This window comes from Erithacus rubecula, assembly GCF_903797595.1.
Source record: "Erithacus rubecula genome assembly, chromosome: 2".
Classification (NCBI taxonomy): Eukaryota; Metazoa; Chordata; class Aves; order Passeriformes; family Muscicapidae; genus Erithacus; species Erithacus rubecula.
The window spans coordinates 101,407,908-101,424,609 of NC_136685.1; the positions used below are offsets into that span (position 1 = coordinate 101,407,908).

Here is a 16,702-nt window from a genome sequence, read left to right on the forward strand (position 1 = left end):
GCTGGAGAGCACCTGTCATCCCAAGAGCTCAGCAGCTTCTGGGCTGAAAGGCTGCTGGGGAACTGTAAGAGGGAGGGGCAGCAGCAGAAGAAATGAGGGGCTTGAGAAAAGCAGGTTTTGACATCCTGCAGAATGGCTTTGTGGAGACGTGGCTGGAGATCAGCAGAGGCTGTGAGGTGCCTAAGGAGCAGGGAGAGAATAGTGATCTAAACCCATTCCCATACCATCCAAAAGGCCAGTGGAGACAGTGGCACCCCAGAACATCTTTATGCCAAACATGTGTATTCCAGCTGTGAATGTGGCCTCACTTGCAGAGAAGTGAGCATGAGGAGAGAGGTGGCAAATCTCGGACCAACCAATGGGCCCAACCTCAACACTTCCCTTTCCACTCCCCATCCAAGGCTGAGCTTCCCCATGCATTTCACTTGTCTTTTCCTGCTAGGTCCCAGTTAAAAGCATGGCTAAATGTCTTGAGCCACAAGTGGTGGAAGGCTGGATGCTTGATCTCAGCACGGTGTTCTAAATTTTCCAGGCTTCCTTGCTGTATCCCAGTGTTGGGGATATGAAGAAGCGGTCACTGGGACTGCCTTTGATCCCCCCCTATACGCAAGGCAGCAACTCTGGATGCCCAAGAGTCCCAGGAGATGAGGTAAGCCAAGGTGTCTGCTGCTCCACTGTTGCTGCTCAGCTCACTCTTCCTGCCTCATGAGGTTCTTTTGCACAGTTAGCTCTCCCATGTATTTAGGCAAACCTCTGTATTCACCATTTTGCCCATCTGTGATGATCCAGCCCAATGTCAAATCCCACACCATGTGTCCCAAGAGCAGAGGTAGTGGTGGGGAAGAGGAGGCAAGGCTTAGATGCATTTCAAGGCCAGTCCTCTGCTGGGTATGGCTATTGATTCCCTCTGTAATGTTTGTGGTGTCATTTGGGAACTGTATTGCACGGGTCTGGATCCTGAAGATCACTGAATACTGTGATCCTTAACTGGCAACTTCAGCATCCACAAGAATATGTTTGGACAAATATGGGCTGCTGGAGAGGTGTCTGCAAATTCCAGTTCTGCTTCTTTTACTCTTAACATGGGGTGCCGTTGTTCATGTGCCAACATTTCCTTTGTTGCAAAGAGAATTACCAACAACCAACAAAACTAACCCAGAACTCAGTGGGAGCTACAGATAAAAGGCTGTGAAAACTGTCTTTGGAAAGCAATTCCTTGATGGGTGTAATTGTCAGATTCTGGAGACCGCTGTGAGTTGCCAACTGGTGGGAAGGGATCCCAAAGTAAATGTCAGGAGTAACTTCTTTGTGTCTGGGCCTCCACTGTGAAATGAGATCCCAGATAAATTTTGGGGTATAGATGTACAGTCTGATCAATGTTGGATATTGAGGCCTGGGATTAAAATCCAAAAGGGCAACGTGCTAGGGAAGAGTTCAAGGGGTGTACCTGATGGACAGATATTGCTTTGGATGGGTGTGAGAAACTGCAGCTTTCAAGCTTATCCAGATGATAAAAAAGAATAAATAACAAGAGAGAAGGAGTCACAGAAGTATCATTCCAATTGAAAAGCTTAGGTAGAGCTTTTAAAGTGCAATCTAGATATCCTTGCCTAGCAGCTGAGTTGGAGAAAGCCTTTTTCTTGAAAGAGCAATGGGGTGGAATATCCTTCTCTGAACACAGCACTGCTCTGAATACATGTAGCACGAGACTGGCCCCAGTGTAAGGTACGAGCAGGCAAAGTCAAGCTTTGGCAGCAGCACCAAAGTAGCTGCCCCCCACACAGACTCATGTCTCAGCTTAGCAGGTCTTGCTGCTTCAGAGAGGCTTGTAGGAGCCCTTAGGCTCCAAAAGGAGAGTCAGCAGAACTGGGGAGTTAGGATGCAAGTTGAAAAATGATTGCTGTGTTTCAGCTGCAGCTTGGTCAGCTGTGTCTGACTGCAGCAACTGAAAGTTTAAGGACAATTCATCAGCTTTGCATCATGTTATGTTGATGTGTTGCATTTCCTGCTTCTTCTGAGTGACCAAGCTAGGAAGGTTTGCCTCCTTTCATGCTGCACTCTTCCCTCCCTTCTCTTTCTCCCTCCTCATATGTTCATTTGTCCTCCATTTTCTCAAGGGCAAGATCCAGCAGCAGAAGCAAAGAAAAGAAGTCTGAACATGCAGGTAGGTACAGGGCATGTCTGTCCTAAAATGCCCATTGGAATCTTAACTCAGAGGTGACATTTTGAAAGCTTGGATAAAAACCATTCTTTTAACAATTTCTTTAAAATCATTTCAATGCCTTGATGGGCTCAGTGGACTCTCGCAGATCCCAGTCACTGGGAGTGTGCTCCAGTGGTGCAGTGAAAATTCCTCCAGTGTGGAATGCTGGGTGGAAGGAGCTGGAGTGGGATCTTGGGACCCTAGAAATGCAGCACAGGATAAGGAAACAATCCACTCCATTCCACACATGCCTTTCATCTCCATGCAGCCTTTCTAGTGCTACAATTAGTAGAGAAAATGAAGGCATTTATCATAAAATGAGAAATGTTCCCACTCCTTACCCCTGCCCTTGAAGGAGAAAGTCTTTCCTTGGGGTAGTTTCTGAGCTGAACCCTTGGAAATCTGGAGGAGATTCACGGACATTGCCTGGTTTTGCACATGAAGAAATAAGGAAACCTCCTGTGACAGAAAGTCATTTTGAATTTTCCAGTTAAGAAGCAGGAAACTTCCAAATGGATGCAGCCTATGCAGGGTCTGAGTTAGTCATCCTCTGACAGCACAAGCCCAAAGCCACCTATGGACGGTCCACAATAACAAATCTCTTAACCGACTCTCTCTCTCTCTGTGTCATACACACAGGCTGAGGCTGGGAGAGGAGATTCCTACTGACTTGTCCCCCCCGTCCCCGCCTTGCCTGATCCCTGACAAGTAGAATTGTGCCAGACAAAATGTGGTCTCTGGTGCATCTGTGTCAGCCAATGCCTTCCAGTTGAAAGCCTCCATGAAAGTCTGTTTTTGTTCCTTTGCCCTCTCTGGGCATGCAATGATATGAGAGATGAGACTTGAAGAAGCAATTTTGCTGATGCAGAAAAAGGGATCAAATCCCCTGGTCGCTTTGCTCAGTGTTAGTTCTGCCAAACCCTGTATACAGCCCCTTTGGAGTGACTCCTTCATTGCTGATATGCAGCTGGAATGCTTAATGCAGCTAGGGAGAAGTATTGCTCAGTAAGTACAGTGACATTTTTGCTCGATTTATTCTGAACTAGAAATGAGCTATATCATTAAATCTTACCTGTTGTGATTTTGTAATTGTCCTGACCATCCTACAAGGGAAATTAAATCTTGATTTGTTGCACTTATTCCTCTCTTACTGCATAGCTGCCTTATGATTTTATCCTTTGTGAAGCCTTTTTAAGAATTAGTTCTAACAGCTGTGTTGGAGAGTATTTGAGAATTACCCAGCAGTATTTCCATTAAGAAAAAAATTGATGTGTCATTATCAGCAATGATCTGAAACATTTTTGGGTGGGTCATATTTATGTTGGGTTTGGATGTCTCTGCAGGAAAGAAGGTAGGGAATAATCCCCTCAAACAGTGAGGTAGATCAAAAGTGAGACTTTTCGATGATGAAATTATTCCCTACAATTACAGGCTTGCAGATTACTGGGGACATCTAATGTGGAAAGCAAAGCCTTTGCGTCTAACATGTTGTGTCATTGTTTATGTACCAGCAATTCCTTTGTTGCAAAGACAAATAAAAAAATCCCAAAAGTGCAAAACCTAACCTAGAATTGAGTGGGAGTTACAGATACAATGGCCTTGATAACTTCTTTTGAAAACAATCACTTCCTAGAAAGTGTCAAATTCTACAGACTACTGTGAGCTTCCAACTCTTTGGAAGGAAAGGGATCCCATAGTAGTGGGGAGGCAACGTGCAACATATCAAGTCGTAGAACCCTTCTCTCCTGGATTGCCACCTCCACATTGTTCAGAGAATATCCAGTTATGCTAATTTCATGAAAAATAAAAAACCAACCAATGTTTGCAGTAAATAAAAAAAACATTGAATTCCCCACCCATTGGATGGGTTGATTGTAAAGGCATGAGTTCAATTAACTCACTTCTTCACTTGTACCTGATCTACAGCTTCTTCAGAGTCTACAACAGAAACTGAGAGGACAAAGGGAAAGAGCCCTTGGTGTGTGATAGGAGCTAGGATGCCTCTGTTCCCAAGGAAACTCGCTGACCTCTTCAGAATGGAGATCTATGTGCAGAACCCCGGCCTTGGGAATGGAGGTCTGGGCTCCCAGCCGGCTCAGGGGACCTTGGCCCAGGAGCCCGGGCAGAGGCAGCTGAGCAGCACTGCCCCCGGGGTCACTGCCAGGGAGGAGGACAAGGGGAAGGGCCAGCGTGGCTCAGCCTCACACAGAGGTAAGGTGGCAGCTGGGCTCCTCTCTGCCAGGAGAAAGGGTCTTGTGCCAGCCTGGAGAGCCTGTGCACATTGCCAGGGAACAGTTCTGCCCTGCAGGTGCCCCCTGCCATGAGCTGTGCTGCTCCCAGTGCCCCATGGAGCTGTAGGGCTGCTTAGCTGGAAAGATGATGTTTACTAAAATCAGCATAAGGACAGATAAGAATCTCTGTCAAGAGCAATCTCCATCTCTACCCTTCTCTAGCAAACACAGAGGCTGTCCAGCATTGGGGGCTGAGGCCTTCATCATGCAGCAGGTTTCAGTCTGCTGGCCAACACAGTAATGTCATGTCTGCTGCCAGTAATCCATCCACTGGGAGAAGAGGGTCTAGGCATATGTCCCTTGCTGGTCTCATGCACCATCTCTGTGTCTTATGAGAGCTCTGCCATCTGGAACCTGCCTTGCCTGTTGCCCAGCATGACGTTTTTGGCGGCTTGAAGTCTGCCAGAGATTTACAGGAACCTTTGCTTCCAGTACCAGGCCTCCCACTGAGCCAGGCCAAGGAGATGGATCATCCCAGCAGTCCTGGTCTTACGAGTGACAAAGACCTGAGGGACGGCTTTGGAAAGGTAAGGGATAAGGACAGGGATGAGCAGACTTCCTTTCCAGTGGCTGTGTAGTTCTTGGCCAAAAATGTCCCTGAAAATCATAATCTTCCACTCTTGGGGAATTGGGATTCTCTTGGGAATGTATTTGACAGCTACAGAGCAATTGCTTGGCTGTTTCCAGTGGTGCCAAATCACTGGTTTGAAGATGGTGCTAAGGCCTTGCCTGAAGCATTCTTTATGTGCAAAGGCCATTTTAGAGAAGTTCTGAATGGCAGTGCCAAGCTACACATCAGTGTAGGTGGGCAAAGGGCACCCTAAGAAGCAGAGAAGCAAAGAATCTAATGTTGAGTATAAGCAAGGCTACAAAATAAAATGGGAGAGTTTGATTTTTCCTGGTTACCGTTCTGGCTGTATCTCACAGCCCACTCATTCTCAGTTTTTCTGCTCCTTAATATCAAGGTTTCTGCAACTTGTTTTCACATGACTCCTCCTTTTGGTGTCTTGGTCTCAGAGACCAAGTCATCCTGAGTCCTTCAGAAGCGAGGAAGTGAGAAACAGCTGCAATTCCTGGCCATGAGTGTTAAGAAACAGCTAATTACCCCACCTTGCTGCATATTGCACATGGTTTTTATTCTCCTGCCATGGTCTGTAGAAACTGAACTGCCTGTCCACTGGTCATGGGAGCTCTTCATTTGTTTTGGAGCATTCCTACGACTTTCATGCTTCAAACAGGGCTTCCTGTCATAGGTTGCAGTTGGAGCAGCATAAGGTTGTGGCACTGAAGTGTTCCACTCACTGTGTGTAATTGCCAAGGTGAGGATGGGAGACATTCTCCTGAAACTATTGGAATGTACATGGAGCTGGATTAAAGGCTATGGTACTCTATGGACTCTGTACTCCTGATGAGATTTTGTGTCTGGTTTGTGTGTCTCTGCTTACAGTCTGTGATGTATTTCCATTGCAGCTAGGTCTGTGCTCCATTGTGCAAGTTGGCTATAAAGAACTTAGAGCGGAAAAAAATTGAGCTTTTGGAGAGAGAGATGAAGAAAAGGAGAGAAGAGAAAACATCCTTGCAGCTTCCTCCACAGGCAGTTGAGCCCAGGGATGCAGCTGAAGCGAGTAAGTGGTGGCTATTCTTGTGATTCTTTTTGACCATTTGCTTGCCCTTTGCCCAGTGTTGCAATCAGACTGTTCCTCTTGCATCTGAGTGGAAGCTTGCATAGGATTGATTTCCATCCCCCAAAGAAAAGTCCAGAGGCATGAAGTGTCTCGCCCATGGTCTCACTAAGTCACTAACACAATATCAGCTTCCCACCTTCACCTCTAAAGTCTTCCAGAGTTAGAAAATTCTCTGTTGCAAAGTCAACTGGGTCTTCAGACTCTGTCCTGGAGAGTGGGTTCCAGGGAAGGTGAGTCCAGAAAAATGATTTTCAACCAAGGTGCATCCTGGAAGAAACCAAATTCAATTCCTCCTAGTGAAAACACCAGAGAACCTTCTCCCGCCACTCGCTGCCCAGGAGCTGGTGCTGCAGAGCTGTGCTGAAGCCCCGAGGCAGTGCTGCTGTTGTAGCCTCAGGAGCCAGCAGTGTTCCCCAGTGAATCCTGGCTGGGGGCTCTGGCTGCAGTGCTGTGTGCACTGCCCCGAGGGCAGAAGCAGGGACCTTCAGGGACAGCACTCAGCCCCAGAGCATCATGCAGGGTTATCTGCACTGTCTTTTGGGAACTTCCCCAGCCAGCCGCTGAAACAGGAAAACAAAAACAAAGCAACACTGGGTTTTCCTTGTTTCTTAGGGGAAGCATCACTGCAGTTTGTTTTTAAACGAGAGGAGGGTAGATTTAGATTAGATATTAGGGAGAGTTTTTATATAATGAAGGGGATGAAATGCTGGAAGGGTTTGCCCACAAAAGGTGTTTCTGATCCATCCTTGAAGGGGTTTGAAGGCCAGTTTACATAGGCTTTTGAGGAACCTGATCTAGATGAAAATGTCCCTGCTCCCAGGGGTTGGACAGGATAGTGGTTAAAGGGGCCTTCCAACCCAAACTCTTCTAGGATTCTGTGATTGTGTGATCCTTGTCCCGTGTTAGTGTGCCAGTGTTCGACTTGAAGTTCTTTGGGATAAGAGATGTTACCCAGCTCCAGCAAGTTTTCTGGCCCATTCCATCATCACTCTGTCCAGCACCCTCCACTTACAAGCTCCTTTTTACAAGTCCCTGCAGGCTTTAGGCTACCACCTGTCAATGGCACAGCTTCCAGTGTGCAGAAAAAACACCCTGATAATGCCTTGAAAAAGAAGGTCTTGAGCAAGCAGGACAAGGTGTCTTTACTGCCCAGTGTGCCCATCATCTATAAGGAAGGCAGCATCCTATGCAACTCCTCAGGTAAGCCTGCTCCATGGCAGCTTTTTCCCCCATGGGTTTTTCCTTGCACAAAGAGCACAAACTGCCTCCTGCCTCAGCCAGCACAGCTGGGCTCTTTGGTCCACAGACTGTCCTGAAAATGAACAGCAAATATACTTTTGAGTTCCTCCAGCTTGGTAGTACTGCAGCAGTTGGTTCTTAGAAATCCACTGGAAAATTGAGCTGAATAAAGTAGTGGTAAAGGCCTAAGCTCTTGGCTTTTGCCCATCCAGATAGTCCAAAGTACAGTGCTGGTGCCAGGAGGCAGCTGTAACTGCAGGGAGGAGCTGTGGGGCAGTGTGCCAGGCTGTGCTCACTGTGCACCTATGAGTATCCTCACGAGCAGTTGTCCACTCACCATCTGGGCCCTCTGCCTGTGCTGCTGCCCAGCTCTGCAGCCAGCTTTTCTGCTATCCCAGCAAGGGCAGTCTCTGCATAGCAGTCAGTGGCTTGGTGCCATCATGCTGCTGCTCCCAGAAGTGCCCAATGGCTCCTGGCTGCTGCCATCCCACAGCCTGCAATGCCAAGAGGGAACAAGCAGTGTCTCCTGTGTCACCACACCCAAATACAGCAGCTGTGTGTAGCAGCTGATAGCCAGGAGGGGCTGCCTGGTACTCCCAGGCTGTTTGCTGCCTGCAGGAAATGCACAGCAGACAGTCCCTAGTGGCTCTTGTCTCTCCTTTGTGGGTAGCCTGCCCATGCTATGATCCAAAGCAGAGTGAGATAAGAAGGAGGGAGTTAGGAATGCTCCTCGGAATGCTCTTTTCTAGTGATGCTATTTCCACGTTCAGAACTGACCAGAATCGTGTCTGGGATGTTGAGGCTTGGCTTGTTACTGTTCTGAGACAACTGCAGGTCTTTCCTTAGGGAGTTGCAGAGTGCCTCACTCCTCAGGGCTGGGGAAAATCAGGGTGCTGGGACAAGAGAGGCCCCTGGCAGGGGTCCCTCCGGGGGTAGACATTCCCACTGCTCACCCGTCTGGCAGGGAGTGGGAGCTCTGCGGCCTCAGGAACCTGCTGCTGGCTGTGCTGCCTGTGGCACTTGGGAGCTGGCAATTGCTGTGTGGGCAATTGTCAGGTTTAGCCCAGAGCTGTGCCCAGCTGGGGGGGGCTGGGAGAAAGCAAGGAGTCCCAGGAGCCAGAGAGCAGGGAAGTGTCTGAGTCAGAGCCAGAGCCAGTTTGCAGCACATGGAGCCCTGACTGGAGCTGGGGCTGCAGCCGCTCCATGGCGGGGCCTTGCTCGGGGCTGCAGCGCTCAGGGCTGACCCTCTCCTCACAGTGACCTCGCAGACGGCCCCTGGTGCCCAGTGCTGAGAGGAGCTGCTCCGTGGGCACGGGCACAAGGACACAGCCTGTCCTGACCCACAGCAGTCCTTGTTCCAGGCACTCTCCCTGCTCCACAGCGACGACTGGTAAGAAAGGCCCCGGTCACTCCGTCTCCCTCTTAGCATTAAAGGAGGTTCGAGTGAATCTTGCTGGTGCCTCTGAGCCCCAACAGCCCAGAGGGCCAAAGGGCACTGGGGAAACCACTCCAGAGCAGTGAGAGGATCAAGATTTGAGAGCAGCCTTTTCTAGGCCTTGGTCTGCAGCTGTGCTCCAGCTCAGCAGGTCTGTGCTGTTTCCTTGCTTTGCCTGCTGCTCCATGGAGCTGCAAAGGGAATCTTGAGAGAAGAGAGGAAGCTGTGGGATGAGATGATTTGCTGGCTGAAGGCAGAAGCAGGATGGCAGCAGATCTGAGTGTAGAGATTTGGGTGCCTTGGGGCACTGGCCCAGTGGGACTGAGTAAGATTTCTCTCTGGTCCTACTGCTGACAGCAATGGCAGGTGACAGGGTCTCCCTGTGATCTCCTGCATGTGAGTCCCAGAAGCAGCTCCAGGGAGTTCATCTTACTGAGAAGTGGACTGAACTGTGCTTTCAAGTCCCTCAGCCTGTCATTACTCCTGAAGGGCTCATGTCCAAAGAGAAGGAAAAATAAACTAAATTTTCTAGGAATCTTGCACTTTTGGAATTCAACTTTTTCTTCTCACTGCTTCATATGGGCCTGAAATGTTTTGTCAGTACTCACCATGTGTTCCACAATTAGACACAGACAGAAGGAGTCCCAGAGGTGATAAGCCTACAAATGTTAGGTGATACTGGTTGTCTTTTTGATGTCTGTGTTAGCATCAAATCACTGGTGGATGCTTCATTCACACAAGGATAAGGACTCCATCCCTCCTAGGATAAGCATGAAAAGAACCATGATGCATCTCCTTGTGCAATCACCTTTGCTTTGCCCTTTCTCTTCTGCTTTCTCTTCCCCATTTCTGTTTGGTGCCCTATGAGGTGCAGAGAGCTTCTGCAGGTGTGGGGGGTCCAGGTAACACTCAGGGGTGCCTGTGGGATATGTCTCCAGCCCTGTGCTGCTGCCCTGATGCCTCACACACCTTCCTATTGCTCAGGGCCTGCACAGAGGAAGTGCTGAGAGACAGAGTTGTTTGCACCTTTTCAATAACATGTTGCTGTTGTGGGGATTGTTTTAGGGAGGGGATTTTAGGAAATGGCAGGGTTTCAACTATTCTTGCTTAGGTGTGGAATCTTCTGGGTCATCCTGCTGCTTTTTGGGGGAATGTGGAGGTGGAGTGGAGTGGGTGGCAGTCAGGCCTAGATTGTAGAGTGGAAACTCAGCTCCAGAGTGCCAGTGTAGACTCTCACTGCTGAGCTGCCTGCTGGAGCTTGCAAAGAAGGGAAATGCCCCAGTAACAACCAGATGGGATTGTGTCTTGGGGACAGGTACAGGGAGGTGACAAGGAACAGCAGCAGGGCCCAGTCTCACAGCTTCTAGGAAGCAGTGACATAGGGACTGGACATAGTGCCAGAGATTTTAGAAAGGCTGTCTTCTAAAACAGCCACAAATGCAGACTCTGAAACCCCTCTATTTGCCTCGTGGATTGGTGCATGCTTTTGACAACCATGGCATCCTGTAGTAAGGAGCTCCACAGTTTCATGAAGTACTCCTTGAAAAGCACCTTCCATTGTTTGACAGAGCTGCCAGCCTGCTAATTTCAGAGGGTGCTGCCTAGTTCTTGAGTGGAGAGAAAAATCCATCTTTTTGGTACTTGCCTTTCAGGGAGAAGAAGGAGAAGGGACTTGTCAGCCTCAAACACCTGGCTGGGTGCCATTCAGAAGTCCTGCTTTCACAACTTTGTGACATTTGCTTGGCAGTTACCTGCGAGGTGAGAACATTGTTCTGGATTGCCCCCTGTACTTCATGCACGGTGTGTAGAGTAGTGCTTGTTCATCTCCGTGTGTGCTCAGGGACTTCCTTAATTTCTGTTCTTAGACCTTATATTTCTAATGTCTGTCAGCTATCTATAGGATCTGTGTGTACATGTAGCTGTATTTACCCGTAGGTCGGGTATCTGACACTCATCTTTGAGTGAGCTGCCATTATAATGAAATGTGAAAATACCAAAACAGATACACTAATTGTTATTTTCCAGAGTCCTAATCTCTGCCTGAGTTGTAATTTAACACTGCAAATTAGCCTGTAGACCTGAGCCTGTGTTTTTCGTTTCCTGGCTGAGTGCTTCAACTGATGGTGTTGCTTTTTTGAACAGGAGCACACAACTCTTTATCCTTATGGCTTGTACCTTTATGGTTTGAAAGCAGCACTTGCTTTTATTTGTTTCTTTGTTTTTCAAATACAAGGGTCTAAAATCAAAACAACTGACATTATCGAATGGTTAAGTAGATCACTTTAGTGAAATTTTTAGTTTTAGGCCTGCAGTAAGCAGGTCTGAGGACAGAAATTGGTGCCAGAGTAAGTGCCTTTCTGTGCTTGTGCTCTTCTGCTCTTGTTATGCCTTTCTGTTCCTGTGGACACAGTGGGACGCGTCGTCATCTCCTGGGACTTTTGTCTAAGGCAACTGGTTTTCTTTTTGAATTGATTCTTATGTTTCCCCTCATGACTTCCCCAGGTGACCAACCTCCAGTCAAAGGTGTCCTACTCGGCCATTGTCACTCTGGGAGAGTTTTTTGCTACCTTGAAGAAGGACATGGACTCTGAGGTGGATGAGGTCGTTCGGGTCATTCTCCGGATGTTGCATAACTCCCCAGAGTTTGTTGAGAAAGCAGCCAATCAGACCCTGGGGATCATGGTGGAAAATGTGACTCCTGTACGAGTAATGGCTGCTTTCCTGGACAATGGAGTCAAGTAGATTCTTCTTCTTCTAGTGATATTCTTCACCTTCTAGAGTGCAGGTGGGGCAACGAAAGAGATAAAGAATGGGAATGGTGGGAGGGAAGGTCCTGTATCCTGCATTTTCTGTCAATTCAGTGACTGTATTCTCCAGTCCACCTCATTTCTTTCCTCTTGTCCCCTATTTCTGCCCTCCTGCAGCCCATGAGTTCTCAGAAACACAGAATTTAGAATATGGGGAGTTGGGAGCGGCCATCAGGATCATCGGGTCCAGCTCCTGGCCTTGCACAGAACACCCCAAGAGTCACAGCATGTGCCTGAGATTGTTGTCCAAATGCTTCTTGAACTCTGTCAGGCTTGGTGCTGCGACCACTGCCCTGGGGAGCCTGTTCCAGTGCCCAACCACTCTCTGGGTGAAAAAACCTTTTCCTGATATCCAACCTAAAAGTCCTCTGGCTCAGCTTCCTGCCGCTTCCTGGAGTTCTACCAGTCTGTCAGAGTTGCCTAGATGTGGTGAATGGTGGGGAAGTGAAAGTGCCTGCAAAGGCTATGGATAGAGCCTTGTGCTTTTGCGGGAAGGGGGACAATTGCAATTGCAGCTGTGAGCGCTCTTTGATATTTCACGGCACTAACCACGGAGGCCCTGGGGAAAACCATGAATCCTCATTATGCCATTAACTTGAGAAATAAGGAGGGTACTTGCTGGGGCATGGAGCACATGGGGGAGAATGTGCTGGGTGTGGCACAGCCTGCACAGCAGGTGCAGCTCCTGCCAAAAAAGAGTCTTTCATGATTATCCTGGCCTTAGAGCTCTACTTTCAATTCAAACTGTTTCATGTTAGCCTTGAGATGATGAATCACTTTACAGGCACCTTCACAGACCAAATGCTATGGAACAGCTGATGCAAATGCTGCCTTAAGTGTTGGTTTTGGTCCTGGTAATTGCCAAAAGACACTGTCTAGAACAGGACAAGCAGGCTAAAATGACTGCCACTCTTTCCTCAGCTTTGGAATAGGGTGAAACATTCAGATGTATCCCTTGCCAAACCTCACAGAAGAAACAGGCTGCACTGCTTTATATTATATATTTATATATTTAGCAGCTTCACAGCCCACAGTGTGTTTTCCCTGTATTTTTTTTTTCCCAAAGGTCTGCAGATTTGGGGATAAATGGCTGGAAAGAGCTTCAGTGTGCTGCAGCTCTGTGTAGTTGGTGCCCTCTGATGGGTCAGCATGAACTGTCTTTCATTTCTAAAGAATTAATATGTAATCTATTTCTTTAATCTTTCTCAGAGTAAATTGTGGGACAGAAATGGAGTATCAGATAGTACAGGGAGACTGTGCAGGAGCAACGACAGGGAGCACTCTGGCCAAGGCCTGTGCTACTGTTGCTCCTTCTCCCTGTGCCCCAGTGTTTGCTCTCCCCTTCCCAGGAGCCACCACATCCAGGTGTGGAAGTGTGTGGCCGAACTGCTCCTGTCCTTGCTGGAGAAAATTGGAGTCACAGAGATTGCAGGCACAGCCAGGGCTGAGAGGCTGGCGCATGCAGCAGGGACACTTGCTCAGGACTGTCACAAGGACACAAGGTAATGATCTTCATTTTACCTCCTGAGACAGGAAAACTGTTTGAGCTCTGTCTGTAAAGGTAAAACCACAAAAGAGTGGCAACTAAAGGAAATATTAAGTTATGTCATTGTGTGGGTAAGGGCCATAGAATCATGGAATACCCTGAATTGTATGGGATCCATCAGGATCATCGAGTCCAGCTCCTGGCCATGTGCAGGACACACCAAGAGTCACTCCATGTGCCCCAGAGCATTGTCTAAATGCTTCTCCAGCTCTGTCAGACTTGGTGCTGTGACCACTGCTCTGGGTTGCCTGGGGAAATGACTGCACTGGGTAACCTGAGGTTGTCCAGCAAGAAGGAGCATTGCCAACTTCCTGTGACTTGAAGGATTTTTTCCTGAGATGAAAAGAGCTCCGATGAGCCCATCAAACAGTTTTGTTTGTTCTTAGGTGCGCAACGCAAAGGCAAAGTGTTGTCTAATGTTCATCACTGAAAGATCCCAAACATCTATTTCTCATTAACTTAGGACTTTCCTAGAAATATTTCAGGGCTCTTTAGCCAATGTATTCAGTCTTTCTAAACCCCTTCTGCAGATTTCTAGAGTGCTGTTATCTGTGGCTCAATGACCTCCAAATTTCTTCTTGAAGAAACCTGTGGTCTTCTAGTGGCAAAATCATACCATGTCACCAAAATCCCCTTACTCTGATGACTGAATTAATAGCTGCCAAGAACACAGGAGGAACTAGCTGCCCCTGTGCATACATAGAGTATAGAATTATCAATAGGAAGCATGAGATGTTTTGTTCTGGCTTCCCTACCAGTTAAAGAAAGGCAAATGATAACAAAGCAGATGGGTTTCCTTGCTCCCTGTGATCCTTTGATCCCACAGAAGCACACCCACAGTTTCAGAGTGAAATTATATTTTTCTCTCTCTTTGCTGAGTAGGTAATGCCTTCTCATGCAAGGATTGCACCTAATGAGTTTAGGGTATCAGCCTCTTCTGCTAACACTCTTCATTTGTTTGTTCATTATTCTTTCTCTACCTTCCTTTCTTCCATCCATCCATCCTTCCTGCCTTTCTTCCTTTCTTCTTGTCTTCCTTCTATCTTTCCGTAGGCATTATGGACAGTAGATGGTGAAGTTGTTTCTGAATCACCAAGAAGGTAAAATGCTTTTGGAATGATCCATTCCTGCCCGTGACCTGGAAGATATTCTGAGAAGAATTAAGAAGAGAGTAAGTGCTTGGCAGGATAAATGTCTCCTTTGTGCAAGTATTGCCACTGCTAATAGAGATCAAACATACCTAATCTGTCTTTATCTCATTCCCCTTCTGTAGAATCATTTTGCTCCTGGAAATGAGCTGTTAATCCCCAGCCTGTTCATCTGCAGACCACAAAGGAACTGATATTATTAGGGAAAAAGTGGGGTTTTGAATATTTTGAATATTGGTCACAAACAGGAAAGGGGAGGAGGAGAAAATGGCTTTACAATTAAGGGAAACCCCTCTATGCACTCTCCCTACTCTGCCCCCAGTAAAGCAATTAAGTGAGAATGGTGCTTCTGAAGATAACAGAGTCTTTGCAAAAGACACTGGAAGCAGTAATGCCAAGAACATTTCCAAAAATGCAAAAGATGTCCAAGTCAATCCTAATTACTAGAATTACTGTCTGTCTTCTGGGAATATTGCCCTCCTGTCAAACACTGTGGAGCTCGAAGAAGCTTGGTGAATTCAGCAGCATCCAGTAGAAAATAATTTGTTTGTTTGGGGGGATTTTTTATCCTTTTTTATCTACATAATAGAAGGGAGTGTGCCCTTGTGCAAGAACAGGGAGAGCCAGGTTGAACTAAACCACCTTCTGACACAATGGGCCTACCCCCAAAGAGTCCAAATTTTTCTGCTGCTTCCTTTAAAAATACTCATTGCCTACCAGTTTGCATCATTCCCATTTATGCTCAAGACTCATGAATTTGGGATTTTAGACTGCTGCTCAGTAAGGCAGCACCCATAACCTCCCTCGAGCTATTGCAAACAAGGAGTTGGCATCACTGAATCTCTGGTCTATTTCCTTCTGTAAGTTAGGAAATGTTTCTCTAAGCCTTGTTAGCAGTGATCCTGGTTCTAACTTGTGTTTTCAACAGGGAATTTCCTATTTTATATTCTAAAGATCCATGGGGTTTTTCTATGTCTTTGTAGGGGATGGAAGAGCAGAGGGGTGAATACCCATCTGTCAAGAGCCCTGTGAAAAAGAGGAGTGATGGCTTGAAGAAGCCTCAGGCCACATTGTCTTCTAGTCAATGGTACTGAGCATTTTTGTTAGATGTGATAAAGCACATGACAGGCTTGACATGTCTCTTCTTCAGGAAAATCCTTCTGGCAGAGATGGCCAGAGATTGTTTCCTTTCCCTACAGTCTTTGATAAAAAAATGCCTACATCTGCATTAATAATATTTGCAGATTGTCTCCCGTAATGATTGTCATGAGGTCCACGTTGTTTTTCAGTGCCTCATGATTTTCTAGCTTGAAATCACATCATTAGGAAAGCTCCTCTAGATGTTTTGCTCACAATTATCTGCAGGTATTATCACCAACAAGTGGTAATTTGGTTTTATTTTCCAGGGTGAAGACGACCTCTGATGGACGCCTCCTGCAGCGTCCAAAAGCCCAGGTCACATTACCTCCAGCTATGGATGAAACAGAGAGCCTCCAGAAGCTTTACGATCTCCTGGAAGCCAAGGGGTTTGAGGCACAGATGGAAGGAGTGGCACTCCTCCTAGACCTGTGCAAAAACAGTCCCAAGCTTGTCACCACTAACATTGTCCAAGTACATAGGCTATCTTCACTGTTCCTTCTCTTTAGCTCCTCTGCCAGGCCTGTAGCAGTAAAGTTAATTCAGTGTGTCTTGGCACTACATCCTAGCTGTTTGGGACAGGCTGGTCTCTGTTACCCAGACCAATTTAATTCAGGTCCAGGCTTCGGACAAGTTCTTTCAGTCCAGCTGTATTTGTCTGGCACGTGCCTATTGATGCTGTTCATCAGATGATGACAGAATTTTCCACTGGTGTAACTTCTGCAGTCTCCTGTTCCCAGTTGGTGAAGGGAATACAGCCACTGAAAGCATGGCAGTTATTCTCTAGACACAAAATGGATTTGGATGGGGAAGAGAAGTATCAGGCTGAGTTGGTTTAAACCAAATGTTTTTAAAAGGATACTTCTGTAAACTCCATCTTTTTTTGAACAGGCACAACTCTGGCTAGTTGCTTCCAATCTTGTCTCCATTCCACTTGGTAAAGAAGGAGCACACCCTTCTTGGGTTTTTTTTTTGTTTTTGTCTTTGGAAAAGGAGAAAAAAAGGGCTAAGGACAGATCTCTTCAATCTCTTCCCAGTAGCTGCTTTTCCCCATTCTGTAGAAAACGGTGCCTAATAATCACAGAATCACTAGGCTGGAAGAGACTTTCAAGATCATCGAGTCCAAATGTGTCTGTCAAAGGACTGAACCTGCTCTAATGAGGGCTGTACAGCACATTAAATTTCACAAATCTACCTGTTAGACAAATAGT

The 16,702-nt window shown here is 47.1% G+C and overlaps 1 protein-coding gene and 1 long non-coding RNA gene across 2 annotated transcripts; both read left to right on the plus strand.

Annotated features, from left to right (window-relative positions):
- Positions 1-609: 609 nt before the first annotated feature.
- Positions 610-11,595, plus strand: LOC306798744 (uncharacterized protein; the record flags this gene model as incomplete). The annotated part of the gene is made up of 8 exons (XM_079298948.1): positions 610-649; positions 2,118-2,164; positions 4,130-4,414; positions 4,927-5,021; positions 5,969-6,119; positions 7,218-7,379; positions 10,601-10,611; positions 11,356-11,595. Exons 1-8 carry the CDS (start codon positions 645-647, stop codon positions 11,593-11,595), a joined length of 996 nt encoding a protein of 331 aa, XP_079155074.1. The 5' UTR covers positions 610-644.
- A 2,664-nt stretch (positions 11,596-14,259) lies between these two features.
- LOC306797965 lies at positions 14,260-15,965 on the plus strand. Its single transcript, XR_013773249.1, has 3 exons — positions 14,260-14,377; positions 15,338-15,441; positions 15,761-15,965. It is a non-coding gene; the product is annotated as an uncharacterized lncRNA (long non-coding RNA).
- Positions 15,966-16,702: the final 737 nt, after the last annotated feature.